Source organism: Syngnathoides biaculeatus, chromosome 2 (assembly GCF_019802595.1).
Source record: "Syngnathoides biaculeatus isolate LvHL_M chromosome 2, ASM1980259v1, whole genome shotgun sequence".
Lineage (NCBI taxonomy): Eukaryota > Metazoa > Chordata > Actinopteri > Syngnathiformes > Syngnathidae > Syngnathoides > Syngnathoides biaculeatus.
In genome coordinates, this window is record NC_084641.1 from 31,582,293 (window position 1) to 31,600,378 (window position 18,086).

Genomic DNA, 18,086 nt, shown 5'->3' on the forward strand with positions numbered 1-18,086 from the left:
ATTTTAGATTTTGGGAATCATGGAAGTTGACATCATTTCCCTTGGTGGACCACATAAAATCATGTGCCGGTTCGGATCTGGCCCCCAGGCCATGGGTTTGATACTTGTCCTCTGATAGTACTGTGAGTTACGCAGGGTGGAGACACATTTGAAACTTTAAAATTCCATACTTTTTGCAAACATAATTTCGAGACCTCTCGGTCATTAGTGACATCTGAGTAAACACAAAAGCTGTGTATCATTTGGACTCTGTCCAATTCGTTATGTCGTGTAATAATCTCCGGAGGATTATGGTTAGCTCATGCGCACAAAGAGCAAACTGTGATAAAACCGCTTTTGTTTCTCTGTGCTCACAACTGCCGCCTCCCCCATGTTGGACATGTCAAGCCAGTTCACACATATCCGCATTCACTGTTCTTTAGCCATGTGGGGATCCTTATCTTAAGCTCTACATTTGGAATTGAAAAGACAGTCGTCAGAAAATTTGCATTTATTTATCTATTATGTCCATGAACATACAAGGCGAGACGCATAGGTGTACGATGATCAGGGATTAATGGCCCACGTGGGGGACGGATGCCTCCGCCACATCCATGAGTCCTTGATAATTGTACCCCAGAAGGGCAGCTCATTTCAATTAGGGTTTTAAATTCAGCTTTCAAAAGACAATTAAGGTTTCAAATTGGGGTTGCAAGAAAGAGTTGGGGTTTCTATTTAGGATTTCAAAACTGGTTTGGCGTTTAGAAGCAGGGTTTGGGTTTCAAATTAGTGTTTCAAAACAGGGTTAGGGTATCAAATTTAGGTTTCCAGACGGTTAGGGTTTCAAAACAGGATTAGGGTTTCTAATTAGGATTTCAAAACAAAAGTAGGGTTTCAAAATACAGTTACGACAGGGTTAGGGTTTGAAATTGTTTTGGTGTTGGAAAAAGGGGTCGGGGTTTTGAACTTGAGTTGCAAAACAGGATCAGAGTTTTGATTTCGGCTTTCAAAACAGGCTGAGGGTTTCAAATTGGGTTTTCAAAACAGGGTTAAAGTTTCAATACAGGTTTAGAGTTTCAAAATAGGATTTCAAAATGGTTTGTTTCAAATTATGGTCTCAAAACAATTAGGGTGAGGCCTTCTACCTGTTTTTGAATCCTAATTTGAAAACGTGACCGTGTTTTGAAACCCAAATTTGAAAACCTAATTTTAAACTTTAAACTCATTTTGAAACCCAAATTTAAAACCATCTCACTGTCTTAAAAACCTACAAGTTTTCAGACACTTATTAGAAATCTTAACACTGTTTTGAAAGCTTAAATTGAAACCACAAACCTTATTGAATCCCTAATTTGAAACCCTAACGCTGTTTTAAAATCCCACTTTGGGACCCAGATCTTGTTTTGAAACAGTACATTGAAACGCTAACCACGTTTTGAAACCTTGATCCAGTTTTGAAATCAAATTCCACACAAGTGTAGACACCACTCTTTAGTTCCTCCTCGTTTCCAACCCATGGCCTACAGTCCTGGTATTTCCAGGAAAAAAGAAATTTTAACATTTTCTCCTCATTCCCCTGAAAATTCCAAGGCGTTGATTAAGGATCGTTAAGAAGTGAAGGGTCAAATGAACAAATCATTAAGTACCTTTTCAATTTCGAATTCCCCCCCAGAGAAGGCAGTCGGCTCAAAAAATGAAGATTGCGACTTTTAGTTGCTCTTCGAAATCCAAGGTTAAAATGCCATGCCGAGGCAAAAAGCCAGCCAGTCATCGAGAACTTGTCCCCTTTCGAGCCACAGGTGAGAGGCGGGTTACATCCTGGACCAATCGCCAGCCAATCACAGTGCAAATTCACACTATTGGATAAGGTAATACTTCTATGATCAGACGTGCATGTTTTTGGAATGATGGCAGAAGCCTGCGTAACCAAAATGAGGTTGTCCGAGGGGAGCGTGCGCGGCGGTGGGGTTTCATCTAGAACAAAACTTTACATTTTTGCTTTGGTTTCATTTCATTTGCAATAAATTCACTTAAAATTGTTTAAAAATAATCATAAAGAAAGCGCAGAGGACCTTACCGTGTTTAAATTTATTCAAAAAATGCCTACAGTATATATAGTCAAGTGATACTCAAAGGGTGGGACAAGTACCACTATTACGTGATATATATATATATATATATATATAAAAATATATATATAACATTCAAAACGTGCATAGTATTGCAGTGACTTACAATAATAGTAGCTCTATGAAAAGTAGTCTGGGGGGTCTGAACATCTAGGCTTACTACAATACTGTATTTCAATGTTTGCCATGATTGTTATACTTAGGGAGCTAAGTACTTTTTTTCGGTGACACTTGGTGTAAAAATTTGATCAACGCTATCATGAACCATCTACCATTATATGGTGGCAAAACACTAGGGGTTCACAGCTCTTTTTAAAACATTCAAGACACATATAATTTGTAACTTGTAATTACTAATGATTAATGATTGAGTATATGAAGGTGTAGCGAATGACTGGAATGTAAAGCCTCCTGTTGTAGTCGTGAATCAACAGGTTTTGAAATCGATTTTTTTTTTTTCTCGAAACCCTAAATTCACGCAGCCTGAGCAAGCCTGTGTTCATAAAAGAGTGGACCACGCACAAATAAAAGAGAACCATGAATACAATAATGTTCTTGTAGCCAACTCAATTGGGAGCCTTGATGATTTAATTACAAAAAAAGTTCACAGGTTCTTAATGTGCAAAATGTATATAAAAAAATAAATATGTACAAATCCAGTTCACGGTTGGGGGAGAGGAGACTCATTCTGACACTGAAATATTCTGGTCAGAGAATAAAATCTTAATTTGAAGATCAGATGCAAACAAGCACCCTTTTCTACAAACCACTATGTACAAAAACATTCGCCAGACGGCGACTAAACACACTACATTATTAACACTCCGCATGCAGATTAAGACTAAACTAGAAGAACGCTGTAACATTCATCGCAAGATTCCAATTATTAAACATGAACAAGAAATTTAATGCTGACTCTCTTTTACACGTACATAAGCGAGAAGACGTTTCAAGCTGAATTGATCACCTCCTAAACAGTCACACGTGTTTCCTTCACAAAAGCTCTGCCATCATTTTCATTTCATTTGTAGAAGCTTCATCTTGTTCCCTGAAATAAGCAAACAGTTTTTAATTGATCAACAGCTATAATAAAAATGATAGATTAAGACTCACCAAGTCCTTTAAAAAACTTGTTCACGCCGCTCGGTTCTGGGTCGGGAAAAGAGTCCAAATATTCCGCCACTCGGACTTCAAACAGCCCTAAAAGGGGAGTAACACGTCACTGATATTCCTGCATGTGGATCTGTTGAAACGTGACATAAACTGCAGTAGGAATTTATTTCAGTGTACATCAGGATAAAGGTCCAGGAATTGTGTTTTGCCTGAAGATAATATTGCAAGCATTTTTCCACTTTCTTCTACATTTCTCCGTGGATAATGCGTACGCTTTAACAACAAAATACACAGAAGATAGATCGCTTGCAAAGTGAGAATTGACTCACGAACAACTTAGGATGCTGTGTAAAATTGATTTTTTTCATTTTTTTAAAGAAATCCCAGTTCTTATAAGGTAGAGAATTGTAAAATATAAAGAAAAAAAACAGAACACAAGGATTTGCAAATCCTTTCCAAACTATACACTACAAAGACAAGATGGTTAAACTTCAAACTGATGAATGGTATTATTTTTGTGAATATTCTCTCATTTTGAATTTGGCGTCTGCAACGCGTTTCGAAAAACAAGAAAAAAAATTGGACAAGCCAGGTCTCTCCACCGAAATGAGCTGGAGTTTGGGTCCAGCTCACCCGTGACCCTAATAGACCTCTAGAAGAGGATGGATGGATAAAAACATCAAAGTGCAAAGTTGTAAGTGCTGCTCAATACTGTGAAAGCAAACACTCAAAAAAAAAAAAACCATTTCCTCACGTTTATTATTAATTACACGCAGGTTGCACATTCAAAGAATCTGAGCGTTTATGAATATTGGCATTTCCATCGTGAATAGATAAAAGTTGTGGGTAAGTTACACCCAATATATTATGAGCGCTCTTTTAGTTTTTTAAACCCCACATTTCTTGAATGAACAGGGATAAACCACCAAAAAGTATTTTCAGGGTTGGTTCACCCCAAATAATAATAATTTCAAAAAATAAATATGAAAATAAAATAAATAAATTGGAAAAAAATGAAATGAAAAAATTATATTAAAAAAATTTGTGGATAGATCAATCTACAGATGTTGAACTGAGTACATGCAGTGATTGTGTATTGTACAGTATACTCCCACTCCTGGCTATTAGACAACAAACACTATGGGCAGACTAAATGAAGCTCATTTCCACAGTTGAGCATGGGTGCTTGTCAGCAAAAATGCCACCAGATGGCTCTAAAGGAATATTTTTGAGCCGTGGCTTGGGCCTAATCACAAAGAACAGTGACAAAAACGAGTTTTCAGTCAACATCAGAGGGGAAATAGGTAAAATATACGCACTTTTCCAGAGTGAAATAAGTTGCATATGAGTGCTGTCGATAATTTAGCAGAAGCTATCCACTACGTGAAAGTCAGATTTGATTTGATCTAACGCAGTGATCCCCAACCTCAGGGCCGCGGACTGGTACCAGTCCAAAGAATAGAGAAAAGGTTGATGGCTGTTGTGAGGGAGGACATGAGGACAGTGGGTGTTGGAGAGGACACGTTGTGGCAATCCCTAATCGGGACAAGCCAAAAAAAAAAGAAGTATTCATTATCTAAGTCTGAATAACCTTTAATTTTGAAAAATGACCAGATTCTCTTGGTTACATCTCGTTCACTTCAGCGCCAAAATTTACGTCTTTGGAAAGTTTCTTTTCGAAGGGGAAAAGGCTCAGTGAAGAGACAGTAGAAGAGCGTACAACAGGGCTCGGCAAACTTTTTGAGGCTGAGAGCTACTTCGTGAGCACCAATTGTACGAAGGGCTACGTGACCGGTTTGCAGCAAATTTCAGACTCAGTTCATTAAACGTACATAAAAAATTTTTGTTTTAATTTATTGTAGTAAATGACATTACAGATATTTCGAAAATTTTAATTCACATAAGAAACTCAGATTCAGAGTTTAAAGGACATATAATAGTAACAATTTGTGGCCTGTGGTATTTTTAGAGCAAACCTCGCGGGCCCCTTACATGGTCCTTGCGGACTACCATTCGCCTGTGGGCACCGCGTTGGTGACCCCTGGCCTACAACTTCCAAGAAAAGAAAATTAATAACATCAAAGCACACAGCCTTAACTCGCACCTTTTTGAGGAGATGGATATGGAATACACACGGCTTCTCTTTTACACAGAAATAAGAAGTTATCCAGATGGAAATCGCTCGCAGGAGTGTTTGAATTACGAGAGCCGCTGCAAAGATTTCTCTCAAAAACGGAGTCACGTCTAGCACCAAATTTCCGTGACAAGGAATGGGTCGCAAAACTGGCTTACTTGTGCGATATATTCAGCCTGCTCGTTGAATTCAATCTGTCACTTCAGGGAAATATGACAACAGTCTTCAAGTTGGCAAGTACCTGGATTTAAAGCCAAACTGAATTTGTGGGGATCGCGCGTGAACAGAGGCATATTTGGTTTAGGTTTCAAACATTAGCGGGGATTTTGTGAGACTGACTCATTCTCCCAGCTGATGCACGATCACCTGTCTTTGCTAGTAAAAGAGTTCAAGCGCTACTTCCCAACTAAAAAGGACCCACAAACTGCCAGGGGATGGACCCGTGACCCATCTATCAACAACAAACCAGGTGAATCCAGCATGTTTGTGCAACAACAAGATCAATTGCAGATCACAACCGATGGCGGCTTTAAAGGTATTCTCGAGACAACAACTCTGCCTACGTTCTGGATTAAAGTCATGGCAGAATACCCGGAGATCGCCACCAAAGCACTGAAAACCCCGTTGCCATTTCCGACAACCTAGCTGTGTGCAGCGGCTTTTTCTGCAGTGACAGCAACTAAAACAAGTTTAGACGTTATTGTCGTGACCAGTCAGAGCTTGGGCGCCAACAGAGTGAAATGAGGCAGAGGGGAGAGGAAATGGTTCAAACTGACCAATTTATTTAATCTGTTGAAAAATGGAAAGTTTAATAATTAAAAAAACTAACTGGTGTGTAGAAAAGTATGGATAAAAGAGAAAGAAATGTGGAATTGCTGGTTCTTGTTCTTTAGTTTTCCACGTGTATTTTTATGTTTATTATTTAATTTATATCATTATTGACAGAAATCTTGAAATGAATGCCGAGTTGCCACAGCTGAGACGGCATAACTCCTTCTTCTAGATGATAAGCCTTGATCATTTTTCGTTCTGACCATTTCAAAAATGTTTACAAAGCACAGGTGTTAAAAAAAGAAACAAGTTTGACACCTCTGGTATAAAAGATCCCATCTGCCTGTCATCTCACATTTTGCCTAGCCTCCTCACCACGAGAGCCCCGCACTGCTGTGCCTGGTCCTTTGTGCCTTTCAAATTCAATTCATATTAATAATAATTTTAACTTTATGTTACCAGGATGGTCTCGTTGAGATTAATAACCTTTTTTTTCCAAGAGAGACCTGGCAAGGACAGGAAGCAGCAAAAACAAAGTTACACACACAAAGAAAGACAATGTGCAATTTATAAAGCAGGACATTTGGGATCCAGGGTCCGCCCTGTAATGAGATCCGCGTCCATATCTGCTTGAGTGTGCAGTCAACATCAGTGCCTCAATTCTTTTGTAATGATTCCTTGTTGTTGTTTTTTTAACGACTAAGAGACGATCAGTGTTACCTCGTCCTCCCCCCTTGCGCAGCTCTTTGTCCTGAATGAAGCCGGCAAACATCTGAGATTCCATGAAGAGCTGCAGGAACTGACGGACGCCGCGCGACGGGTGAGACTTGCGGAAGTTCTCGCGATGGAGCTCGCGGCCCCCGCTGGACGACTCGACCATGTGCAGAGGGTAGTGGCCCACCAGCTCCACGAAGAAGCGCACAAAGGCCTCCGACACCAGAGAGCACAGGTCCACCGGCTGGCCTGGACGTGAGCCCATAAGGTGAGGATTTGGTTTCTCTTCTGGGACAGATGTACTTGCATGTTTACGTGTGTGTGTGAATGGATAGATAGGGCAACAAGCTATTTTCATGAAATTCATTTATGGGCAGATGGATTTAAAGTATGGACAGTTTATAACAGAGGTTTACGTTCAAGGTTCTATTTGAATGGACTTGGATGTTTACGAGTATGTATGCGAATCGTGAGTTTGATGAGGCTATAGACTCGCACTCATGATACGAGCAGGAACGCGGAAGGATCTCGCTGTGCTCTCATGTGACTAACAAATGAAGTAAGTGACGCCGTGGCGACCAACCTTCAGACGTGTCTCCGTCCTCCTGCTCGAGAATATCTTGGCGCTCCTCCAGAATCTGCTGCAGTGCTGCTTGCAGTTTACTGGGCAGGATGCAGTCCTCGTCCCCGAGCTACACCGCAACCAGGCGCAATCTTACATTATTTGCCAGGAACACTGCATTTGATTACATTCAATGTATTGCTTTGAGTTTATTTATTTTATTTTTTTTCCAAATACAGAAACTATATTCATAGGATATTAGTATCTCACTGATTGGTTAACATGTAATACTCTTTTTGTGTGTGTGTGTGTGTGTGTCTGCGTGTGTGTGTGTGGTCCGTACAACGTGCAATGTCTAATCACCTGACGCATCTCTTATCAATATAACAATCAATTTCAATGTATATTACTTGATGGACCAATAAAGACGATTCTATGTATTTGATATAAGTGGTTTCTTTTGTTTGGTTTGTGGTAGTTGAACTTGTTCTTTTCATGAATATCCAAGATAATACTGATACTAATTTGTATGATTTTATTAACATATTTACAGCATGAATAAAGATTTGTACATATGACCAGTTCTTGCTTATTATTACATTACTACAGTACTATATTAACCATGAAAAGTAATAATTATATAGGAATCTAAAGAAGTAGATTGGTGCATGCGTTAACTTTATTTTACTGCACTTGTTTATTTTGTTCTTTTTTTTTTTTAATCACTTTCACCTACGGTATGTTTGAAAATAAAGAAAAATAATAAATCAAAGCTCACCCCATCAATCCCAAAATACATTGCAGTATTTACAGACCTGAGTGACAATCTCATCTGCACACAAATCCACAATGAGCACCTGAAAAGAAAATTGATTTAAGCATCCTTCACATTCAAGGAATGCAAAAACAAACGAGTTTAAAAAAAAAACATTCAAAAATAAAGAAATCAACAAAATAAACTATATGTCTTTGGCATTCATCAAACACAACAAGTAAATACAATATAAAACAGGCTGAGTAAAGTAGATAATGAGTTGTGACCGACCTCCTCTATAGGGAGTTCTAGAACCTGGGGCAAGCTTGGGGCTAGCACCCCGATTAGGAAAGGTGTGGGGGAGCAGCTGATGTCCAACATGCTGGTCGGAAGCACGGGCACAAAAGTGTGCTGCCAGGTGAACGGGTACAGCAGCGCCAGCACCGCGTGGCCACAACGTGACAGCACGCTAGCAAATTGGATAAAACAACAGAAGCAAACTTTGAGGCAAAATGATGAAGAGATGTCTTTCACTGAGGAGGAGTGTTATTAAGAACGTGTGTGTGTGTGTGGGGGGGGGGGGCACCTAAGTTTTTCAGCAGCAAAGATGACCCTCCTCTCAAGCAAAAGGGAGGCGAACACCTTCAGAAGTTTCCCCACACTGAGACACTGGAGGAGAGTGTCAAAGTCCACATGCTCTAGTCTGGAGTCGACGGGACGACACAAAGTCAGAACCTGCAAAGAGAGGGACCTCTTATTTAATAACTAAATAAGAGGTCTTGTTCTTTTCAATATTGTTCCAGATTTTCATAAATGGGCAGCACAGTGGAGCAGCTGTAGAGGGTTGGCCTCACAGTTCTGAGGACCAGGATTCAAATCCTAGCCCCGCCTGTGTGGAGTTTGCATGTTTTCCCCGTGCCTGTGTGGGTGTTCTCCGAACACTCGGGTTTCCTCACACATCCCAAAGACATGCATTCATGGAGACTTTAAATTGCCCTAGGTGTGATTGTGAGTGTGACTGTTGTCTGTCTCCGTGTGTCCTGCAATTAGCTGGCAACCAGTTCAGAGTGTACCCTGCCTCCTGCCCGGTGACAGCTGGGATGAGCTCCAGCACTCCCGTGACCATTGTGAGAATAAGCAGCTCAGAAAATGGATGGGTGGATTTTGACAAATGTTTCAGGGAAGGAATAATTCAAGGTTCCGAAAAACCTTACATCACGGCTTAGTGATATCTAGAGGGTTTTCAGTGTTGTGCTGATCCAGGTCAGAATTGTTCCGAATAAGAAACGGGATCTTTGGAGCAAATTTCAGTAACTGACTCACTATGTGCTGGGTGAAAAATGTAAATGTATACGTATGGTAATAGATTGAAGAGTGTTTAGGCAGTAAAAAGTAATCAAGCACAAATCATTTTACACCAGAGACTACACGGGTCTCGGGGCGCACATGTCACGGAAACAATAAGTCCCAACCCAGGAACAATGAGACCCTGCAACCTATTATCATGCAAGACAGTAATACTTTGCCATAACAATCCTTCCTTACTTCTCGATCCCACTGTGTCATAGAGTTTTATTATAGTAGTAAGTCTTTCTTTATTTTACAGTATATTGTTACTTTTAGTACATTATTTCTGTTAACCATTGGTCTACCTCTGTATTATATATATATATATATATATATATATATATATATATATACACACACACACAAACACACACACACACACACACACACACCACACACACACACACACAGACACACACACACTTTCTTTCGGCTTGTCCCTTTCGGGGTCGCCACAGCGTGTCATCTCAGATGAAAGCACATATGTTTGGCACAATTTTTACGCCGGATGCCCTTCCTGACGCAACCCTTCTCAGCGAGTGGAAAACCCCTGGTTTTCCAAACCAGTGCTCTAACCACTGAGCTACGGGCCTCCTTTCTGTACTATACACATACATACACATCACAATGTATGATTTTTTTTTTACGATTTATTTGTGTGATACAATTGTAAATAAGTATTTGAACACCTGAGAAAACCAATGTTGAAATTTGGTACAGTAGCCTTTGTTTGCAATTACAGAGGTCAAATGTTTCCTGTAGTTGTTCACCAGGTGTGCACACACTGCAAGAGGGATTTTGTCCCACTCCTCTACACAGATCTTCTCTGGATCAGACTGGTTTCTGGGCTGTCGCCGAGAAACACGGAGTTTCGACTCCATCCAAAGATTTTATATTGGGTTTAGGTCTGAAGACTGGCTAGGCCATGCCAGAACCTTGATGTGCTTCTTACAGAGCCACTCGTTGGTTTTCCTGGCTGTGTGCTTCAGGTCATTGTCATGTTGAAAGACCCAGCCACGACCCATCTTTAATGCTCTGAATGAGGGAAAGAGGTTGTTCCCCAAAATCTCACAATACATGCCCGCGGTCATCCTTTCCTTAATACAGTGCAGTTATCTTGTCCCATGTTCAGAAAAACACCCCCAAAGCATGATGCTACCACCCCATGTTTCACAGTAGGGATGGTGTTCTTGCGATGGAACTCATCATTCATTCCTCCAAACACGATTAGTGTAATTATGACCACAAAGTTCCATTTTGGTCTCATCTGACCACAAAACCTTCTCCCATGACTCCTCTGTATCATCCAAATGGTCATTGGCAAACTTAAGACGGGCCTTGACATGTGCTGGTTTAAGCATGGGAACTTGCCATGTCATGTATGATTTCAAACCATGACGTCTTAATGTATTAGCAACAGTCACCTTGGAAACGGTGGTCCCAGCTCTTTTCAGGTCATTGACCAAGTCCTGTCGTGTAGTCCTGGGCTGATTCCTCACCTTTCTAAGGATCGTTGAGACCCCACGAGGTGATATCTTACATGTGGCTCCACTCTGATTGAGATTGACCATCATGTTTAGCTTGTTCCATTTTTTAATGATTGCTCCAACAGTGAACCTTTTTACACCAAGCTGCTTGGCAATTTCTTCTGAGCCCTTTCCTGCCGTGTGGAGTTGTACAATTCTGTGTCTAGTGTCTTTGGACAGCTCTTTGGTCTTGGCCATGTTACAAGTTTGAGTCTTACTGATTGTATGGGGTGGACAAGTGTCTTTATGCAGGTAACGACCTCACACATGTGCATCTGATTCAGGATAATACATGGAGTGGAGGTGGACTTTTAAAGGTGGACTAACAGGTCTTTGAAGGTCAAAATTCTAGTTGATAGACACGTGTTCAATACTTATTCGCAGCTGTATCACATAAATCGTTGAAAAAAATCTTACATTGTGATTTCTGGATTTATTTTTTAGATTATCGCTCTCACAGTGGACATTTACCTACGATAAAAATTTCAGACCCCTCCATGATTTCTAAGTGGGAGAAATTGCAATATAGCAGGGTGTTCAAGTACTTATTTTCTCAGTGGTTAGAGCACTGGTTTGGTAAACCAAGGGTTGTGGGTTCATATCCCACTGGGGCCTCCACTCGCTGAGAAGGGTTGCGTCAGGAAGGGCATCCGGCGTAAAAATTGTTCCAAACATATACATATATACGTATACATATACGTATATACGTATACATATACACATATACATATATAGGTATACATATACACATATACATATATACGTATACGTATACATACATATACATATACACGTATACGTATACATACATATACATATACATACATATATATACATACATATATATATATATATATAAACATATAACCATCTGAGATGACACGCTGTGGAGACCCCGAAAGGGACAAGCCGAAAGAAACTTACTATAATGCATATACTGTACATGATTTAAATAACAATTCACTTTTAGTTTTAATTCTAATAATAATGAACACTGACATTGTAATGTAGAACAATAAATACAATGTGTATTTGGCATAGAAGTATAAAAAGCCATAAATGGCTTAGCAGGCAATATACTATCAATCAAGTTCTAAGTTGGTTAAGAAAAAGTGCCAAGTAGCAACATTAATAACACCACAAGTAGATCAAAGATTTCGACTGCTTTTCCAAAGTCAGCAGCCTTTCTTTCAACGCTACTTTGTCAAAATGTTCAATGGCACAGAATGCAAGCATACATGCAGCATGTAGGCTGTCATGTTTGGATTTGCTTTATTGGGCAAAGAGTTCCAGAATTGCATGCTGACAGGAAATGGGAACGGTCTCATCGTGTTTTTTGTTCCCAGCTGAAGAAATTGTGTGGGATGGTTGTGTTTAAAATCTAACTTTGAGGTTTTGAGTTCTGTTGTCTTTGTTGCGACTTCATGCAAAGTCACCATCCGAGCTCGTTGGCGCCCGCGCAAAGGGCGCGTTCATCTGGTTTGAATCCAAAATGTTCTCACATCGCCGCGGTGGCATTATGCTTCAGAACTAATTCCATTCATGCAGCTCAACATTATGTAATTGTACAGCTTCCGGCTGAGCGTCAGAAAACTTTGCTTCGTGTATGCCAGCGGATGCATTTCAGAAGTACACGTATGTGGTCCCCACCTTTTCACTATCTTTGATTGGTTTAGAGACCATGATAAGTTTCACATGTGTGTTTCTGTTTGTGTTTTTTTTTCCTTCCTCAAATGACTAGGCACCTGTACATCCCCTCTGTTATTTTTCTTTGTTTCTCCCCCCCACATCATTCAGAAACTAAAGCGCATATCTGAGCCAATTTGTCGCAGACTGCGATCCTGTCTAGTCCCCTCACTCCCAAAAATAAAAAGAATTGCCAGATTTCAAGAATAGATAGCTAGATAGATAGATTACTAATATATGCATCGTAAAATGCAGATTGAGACTATTTTATGCCTCCATGCTAAATTTTGTGAGTCTCAAATGTGGGACGCACATCAAATGACATCTTGGATCAAGAAAAATAAGTTCATATTCAAATGTGGGCATTTTTGTGCTCAAGAACTTATTTTTAAGCAATGAATGATGATGGATGTAGGTATGACAAAAAAGTCCTTGAATCCTCGAACTTCATTTTTTTAACATCTCAGAGCACAACAAGTTTTGACCAAAAGGGGGGGCTGCCGTGCCCACCGGAGACAGTGTAAATGCAGCCTTACACAGACAGCTTCACATACTGTAACTCAAGACACAATAGAGTGGTTGAAGTGGAACAAAAGTGCTAATTAACACTTCCCTTCAGTGGTTTACCTCATTCCCAGTGCCAGGAAGGAAACTCATGACCATGACCGTGCGGCCTGGAGCTGGGAAAGGCGCTTCCATCACACTGCGCATAAAAGGGTAAACTAGCGCCGGGGAAATCTCTCGCCGCCGCTCCACCTCCTCCAAAATCTTTGCAAAAGGAGGCAGAGAAATTATCATGACTTCTGGGAGACTCTCCCACTTCAAAAAGTGTTGGGACAACTTCGTCTGCACAAAGTGAACATGCAAGGGTTAGGCTAGTATGTAGTCTCACAAAATGGTTGTTTGGTGCCCCTATATAAAAACACAATTGCATCTACCACTCTGTTATCCGAACAAAAGATGTTCAAAGCTACAATTTGTGCTTGCTTTACCTTGGCAAACAAGTTGAAACAGCCCAACTTGCTGACGACACAGTGAACCTCGGGGAGCCTTTTGCCCTTTCCGCTGGGCTTTAAGAAGAAAAAGGATTCTGGTATTAGACACGCCTATGACATTAATGCCCAATTGTTAACAGCTCAGCAAACACTATGTTTAACAACAGGAGACTTTACGGAAAAGAAAGCCTTTTATACTCAAAGGCAACAAATAACTAAGTTAGTGTAACAAGAGTCTTGTTTATGACAGAAGCAGGAATTTTATACAACGGTAAAACTAAAAAATCTCTGCCAGCACAAAACAGGCCAAATCCACACAATACAACAGCAAAGCCACAGAATTGCAACTCAAAAAGGGAAGAAAGTGTTGTGACGGCTCCCTGTAAAGCAAAAAAAAAGGGGATATTCTTCCCACTTTCAGTCATGTGGTTTACAGTCTACGACTCACTCGGCCTCCAGATTGAGGAAGTGTGTGGCTGACTGCCATGTCATCACAAAAACATCACACCAAAGTGACTCACCAGGATCTTACGGCAGTAACAAAACCAGCGGCTCCCGTCTTCTCCAGTCAGGACGAAGGAGAATGTCTCACTGTAAAAATACACAGAAAAACAATATTGTCTGCCCTTCCAAGATCGTAAGTCACTCATAACCGTCAAAACTACCTTTTAAAAAAAAAAAAAAGTAAGAGACAGTGAAGATGAATATTGGGAATTTTCAGTTTGAAGAAGTAGGTCATTGCGGTGCCGGCAATAATAGTCATCGCGGAATCAACTAAGAACAATGATGATAATTACGGCATTCACTTACTGGGTACGACGGGGGCTATACCTGCCAATCACAAATTCTGCCTTTACGGAGATAATAATAATGCTCAGTGTTGGTATACAGAAAAGCTTCCCAACAACGTGTTTGTTATTGCCGTTGTACGTGGCAGTTGTGCAGGACTGAAAACGGTTTTCCGAACTATGCAAAAATTTGAGGATATTACTATGAAGTCTTTTTAACCGTAGCGTGACAAGAAAGTGCTCTGTCACTCAGTACACCGGATACCCTGTATTGAATGAATGTTATGTTTTAATATTGACGGAAGTTAGCATCCTACATTGGGCCTCCACTATTTTTGTGGGATAGAGACTAGGCCTGACTCTGAACATAAAAAAATCTGGGGATGATTGGTAATTGCCCATTTATAACTATTGAACTTTTTATTTTAACCTGAAAAAATTACCAATAAGCATTTTTCCCCAAAAAGGGAAAAGGAAATTAAAGATTCCTAAAATGAGCAAAAACTGTGGATGAATCAAAAGGTGCCGAGCGAGGAGTATGCGGGGTCCGCTGTATTATGAATTATTATAATTGTATTGATTTTTTTCTCTATCTTATGGGAAACCAAACAGAGTAACATATTGTGGAGCAATAGTACCAGTCCAGAAATCCCAAGTGTCAAGTCCCACTGTGGCTGACCTTGGTGTGTGCGCTGAAGGCTTCCAGTCACGTATGTCAGGGAAGCAAAATTTGGGGATGACCTTCAGTTGGTCTTCGGCTTCCTTCGAGAGTCTGGATGACTTTTCAAACTGAAACGGATCATTTTACATGTCAATCCAGAAACAATCCATGGTGGGGGGTGTCAAGTGTAATTCAGGCAAGTGACTCCCAACCAAACAAAAAACATTTAAACTCAGTACAGTGAAAAAGGTTTGTCAGTTAATTAGTCGTCAAACAAAGAAGTCAGATGCAACAGACCATTTTGGGGAACTGCTGCGTTATTTCGGGGGAGTAGGTGTTGGCTGGCGAGGCTTTCCTCAGGGACACCACCACAAAGACCTGGAAAAGCTGCTGCTCTTGCGCCTGGATGAGGTCTTTCTCCAGCGTGCGGTAGCCTGACTTGCGCTTCAGTGCTGGCTGTTTGTAAACAGATCTCCTTAAACCTGCAAAACACCACGTCACATTCCCCAAGAAATTAGAGAATTTGTCTGTAAAATGGAATTTACTGGGATTAGTGGAAAACGCGCAACACGGTGGCTCAGCTGGAAACCATTGGCCTCACAGTTCTGAGGTCCCAGGTTCAATTCCAGACCCGCCTGTGTGGACTTTTCATGTTCTCCCCGTGCCTGCGTGGGTTTCCTCCGGGCACTCCGGTTTCCTCCCACATCCCAAAAATGTCCAATATTAATTGGACACTGTAAATTGCCACTAGGTGTGATTGTGAGTGTGGCTGTTGGTCTCAATGTGCCTTGTGATTGGCTGGCAACCAGTTCAGGGTGTACACTGCCTCCTCTCCGTTGACAGCTGGGATAGACTCCAGCCCTCCCGTAACCATCGTGAGGATAAGCAGCTAAGAAAATGGATGGATGGATGGATGGATGGATGGACGGACAGTGGGAAATTTATTTCTTCACAACAGGGAAGTATTTATTTATTTTGCTGTTTTTCTATTTTTAAAGAAAATGTTGACCCAAAAAGGAAAGAAAAAAAACAGCAAAACTGGGAACAAATGTCTACTTTGTTCTAACAAACTGTACTACTGGATGCAAATATTCACATTACAGGACTGTTTCAATTGAAACCCAATTTTTCCTACAGTTAAATATTATTCTTCCACATATGTTCAAGGATCTTCAGGCATTTAAGACTTCAAAAGATCTTTTTAAAAGCTCTGACAGGCTCAATATAAGCTAATATTTTAAATCTTTGACATTTGTGTATCAAGCGATTCCCTGCCATGTCTCGGTTCAAGTTGCATGATTCTGCTACATCCCAGAATTTTGGGGGGAATGTTCTAATTGATACTCTTTATACTCTTTGCACAATATTTCTGTTTTATCCATTATTCTTGCTTTCTCAATATATATATTTATTTATTTATTTATTTATTTATTTTAGTATAGTTTCTAAATCCTGTCTAAAGACTTTTTTTTTTCCGTTCCGTGGCTTTTGAAGACATTTTGAAAACCGCTTTAAAGTTTATGAGGCATTTCAAAGTGTCATTTCGGAAATTTTTCTTTTCTTTTTAAGGCTTCAGGTACACCCGCGCTGTTACAGAATGTTTAGTAATTCTCAGTCCATTGCAGGAATTATATCCCACCTGTGATAGGTAAAAATCTGCGACATATCTATAGATTCTTATTACCAGAATATAAACGCTTAAACACGTTTAAACATATTTCAACACATAAACAAATTTGCAAGCATCTTGGGCTTGCTCTATCCGGCAAGTGTGAGAATTTAATTGAGCAGACCCCTGCAACCTTTACCGCTCGTCTGTGTTGCGGCTGGCCGGAATGTGCGTAGCGAAGCGCGGGTTGGATCTTGTCCAGCGCGCTCAGGTCACACCGGGCTATTTTCTTTTATCCAGCCAGGGAATGTGTTGCACCCCTGAAACAAGATGCTATAAACTGCAGATTTCCACCAAATAGACAGAATTGAACTGACAGAAAATTTGATTTGTTTAACAGAAAATAACTCAGACATAGCGGGATGCTGATAAATGAACCGTGCTATAACAGGACATTATTGTATTTTTATTGTTGTTGTTGTTTGGGCTACAGAGGCGATAGACAAAATACATCTGTGACATAAAAGTTGTTCTTGCTGGCTATTTAAAACAAATAAAGCAGGGCGGTCGTCGGACATATTGATCCAAAACAAGTGTCATGTTACAACTGGTATCGTGTGAATTTTTGCTGTCCCAGTACTCCATGTGACATAAAGCGAGGCAGAGGAGCTAAGAAGTGCGGATATTATCCAAGTTAACTGTCAAATGAGGTCAAAAACAACAACAGCAACAAAAAAAAAAGGTTAGGGTTAGATTACGGTTTAATGAAATGAATGACTTTACATAATATTAATTCCAAGACTAAGTATTTCATTATTACTTTGAGAGATTAAAAAAAAGAGCTCAGCAAAGCACAGGTTAAATTGCATAATGAGCGAACAGCATGAGAGCACTACAGGACAGGCTCTACTGTATAGTAAAAGCTTGGGTTCACTGGTTGGGGTCAATAGAGGAGTTCTGGAAATTTATGTGAAAATCTAGACTTCAGCGTAATATGCTGTGGCATCTGGGGACAAGCTGAACTTGTTTTAATTCTGCTGTTTTAATTCTCTTTAGGGTTTTTGTTGCTTTTTTCTTGTTTTCCCCCGACTTTAAATGTTTAATTTCTTTGCATTTAAAATCTTTCACTCATGTAAAGCACATCAAGTTAGGATGAAATGCGCTGCACAAATAAATTTGCTATATTGCTGATATTTTGGGTGTCATGAAGATGTCATCTTTCACACAAATGGCAAATACAGACATAAAACGCCTCTTTCTGTGCAATACCTTTTCCATTGTCTTCGGGGTCGCTCTCAGTTCCACTGGTCTCCCCTTG

General features: G+C 40.2%; 1 protein-coding gene across 6 annotated transcripts in view; it reads right to left on the minus strand.

Moving 5' to 3' along the window:
- Positions 1-2,650: 2,650 nt before the first annotated feature.
- Positions 2,651-18,086, minus strand: part of dennd2c (DENN/MADD domain containing 2C) — a 32,876-nt gene continuing 17,440 nt past the window's right edge. For all 6 annotated transcript variants that reach the window (XM_061800560.1, XM_061800552.1, XM_061800568.1 and 3 more), the window contains 13 exons: positions 18,038-18,082; positions 15,457-15,641; positions 15,178-15,287; positions 14,232-14,301; positions 13,708-13,785; positions 13,343-13,483; positions 8,743-8,891; positions 8,448-8,625; positions 8,218-8,259; positions 7,424-7,532; positions 6,847-7,089; positions 3,222-3,308; positions 2,651-3,156 (listed from right to left, as the gene is read on the minus strand). In XM_061800560.1, coding sequence (XP_061656544.1) covers positions 3,125-3,156; positions 3,222-3,308; positions 6,847-7,089; positions 7,424-7,532; positions 8,218-8,259; positions 8,448-8,625; positions 8,743-8,891; positions 13,343-13,483; positions 13,708-13,785; positions 14,232-14,301; positions 15,178-15,287; positions 15,457-15,641; positions 18,038-18,082 — 1,469 coding nt within the window. In that variant the 3' untranslated portion in view covers positions 2,651-3,124. The remainder of the gene's footprint in view (positions 3,157-3,221; positions 3,309-6,846; positions 7,090-7,423; positions 7,533-8,217; positions 8,260-8,447; positions 8,626-8,742; positions 8,892-13,342; positions 13,484-13,707; positions 13,786-14,231; positions 14,302-15,177; positions 15,288-15,456; positions 15,642-18,037; positions 18,083-18,086) is intronic.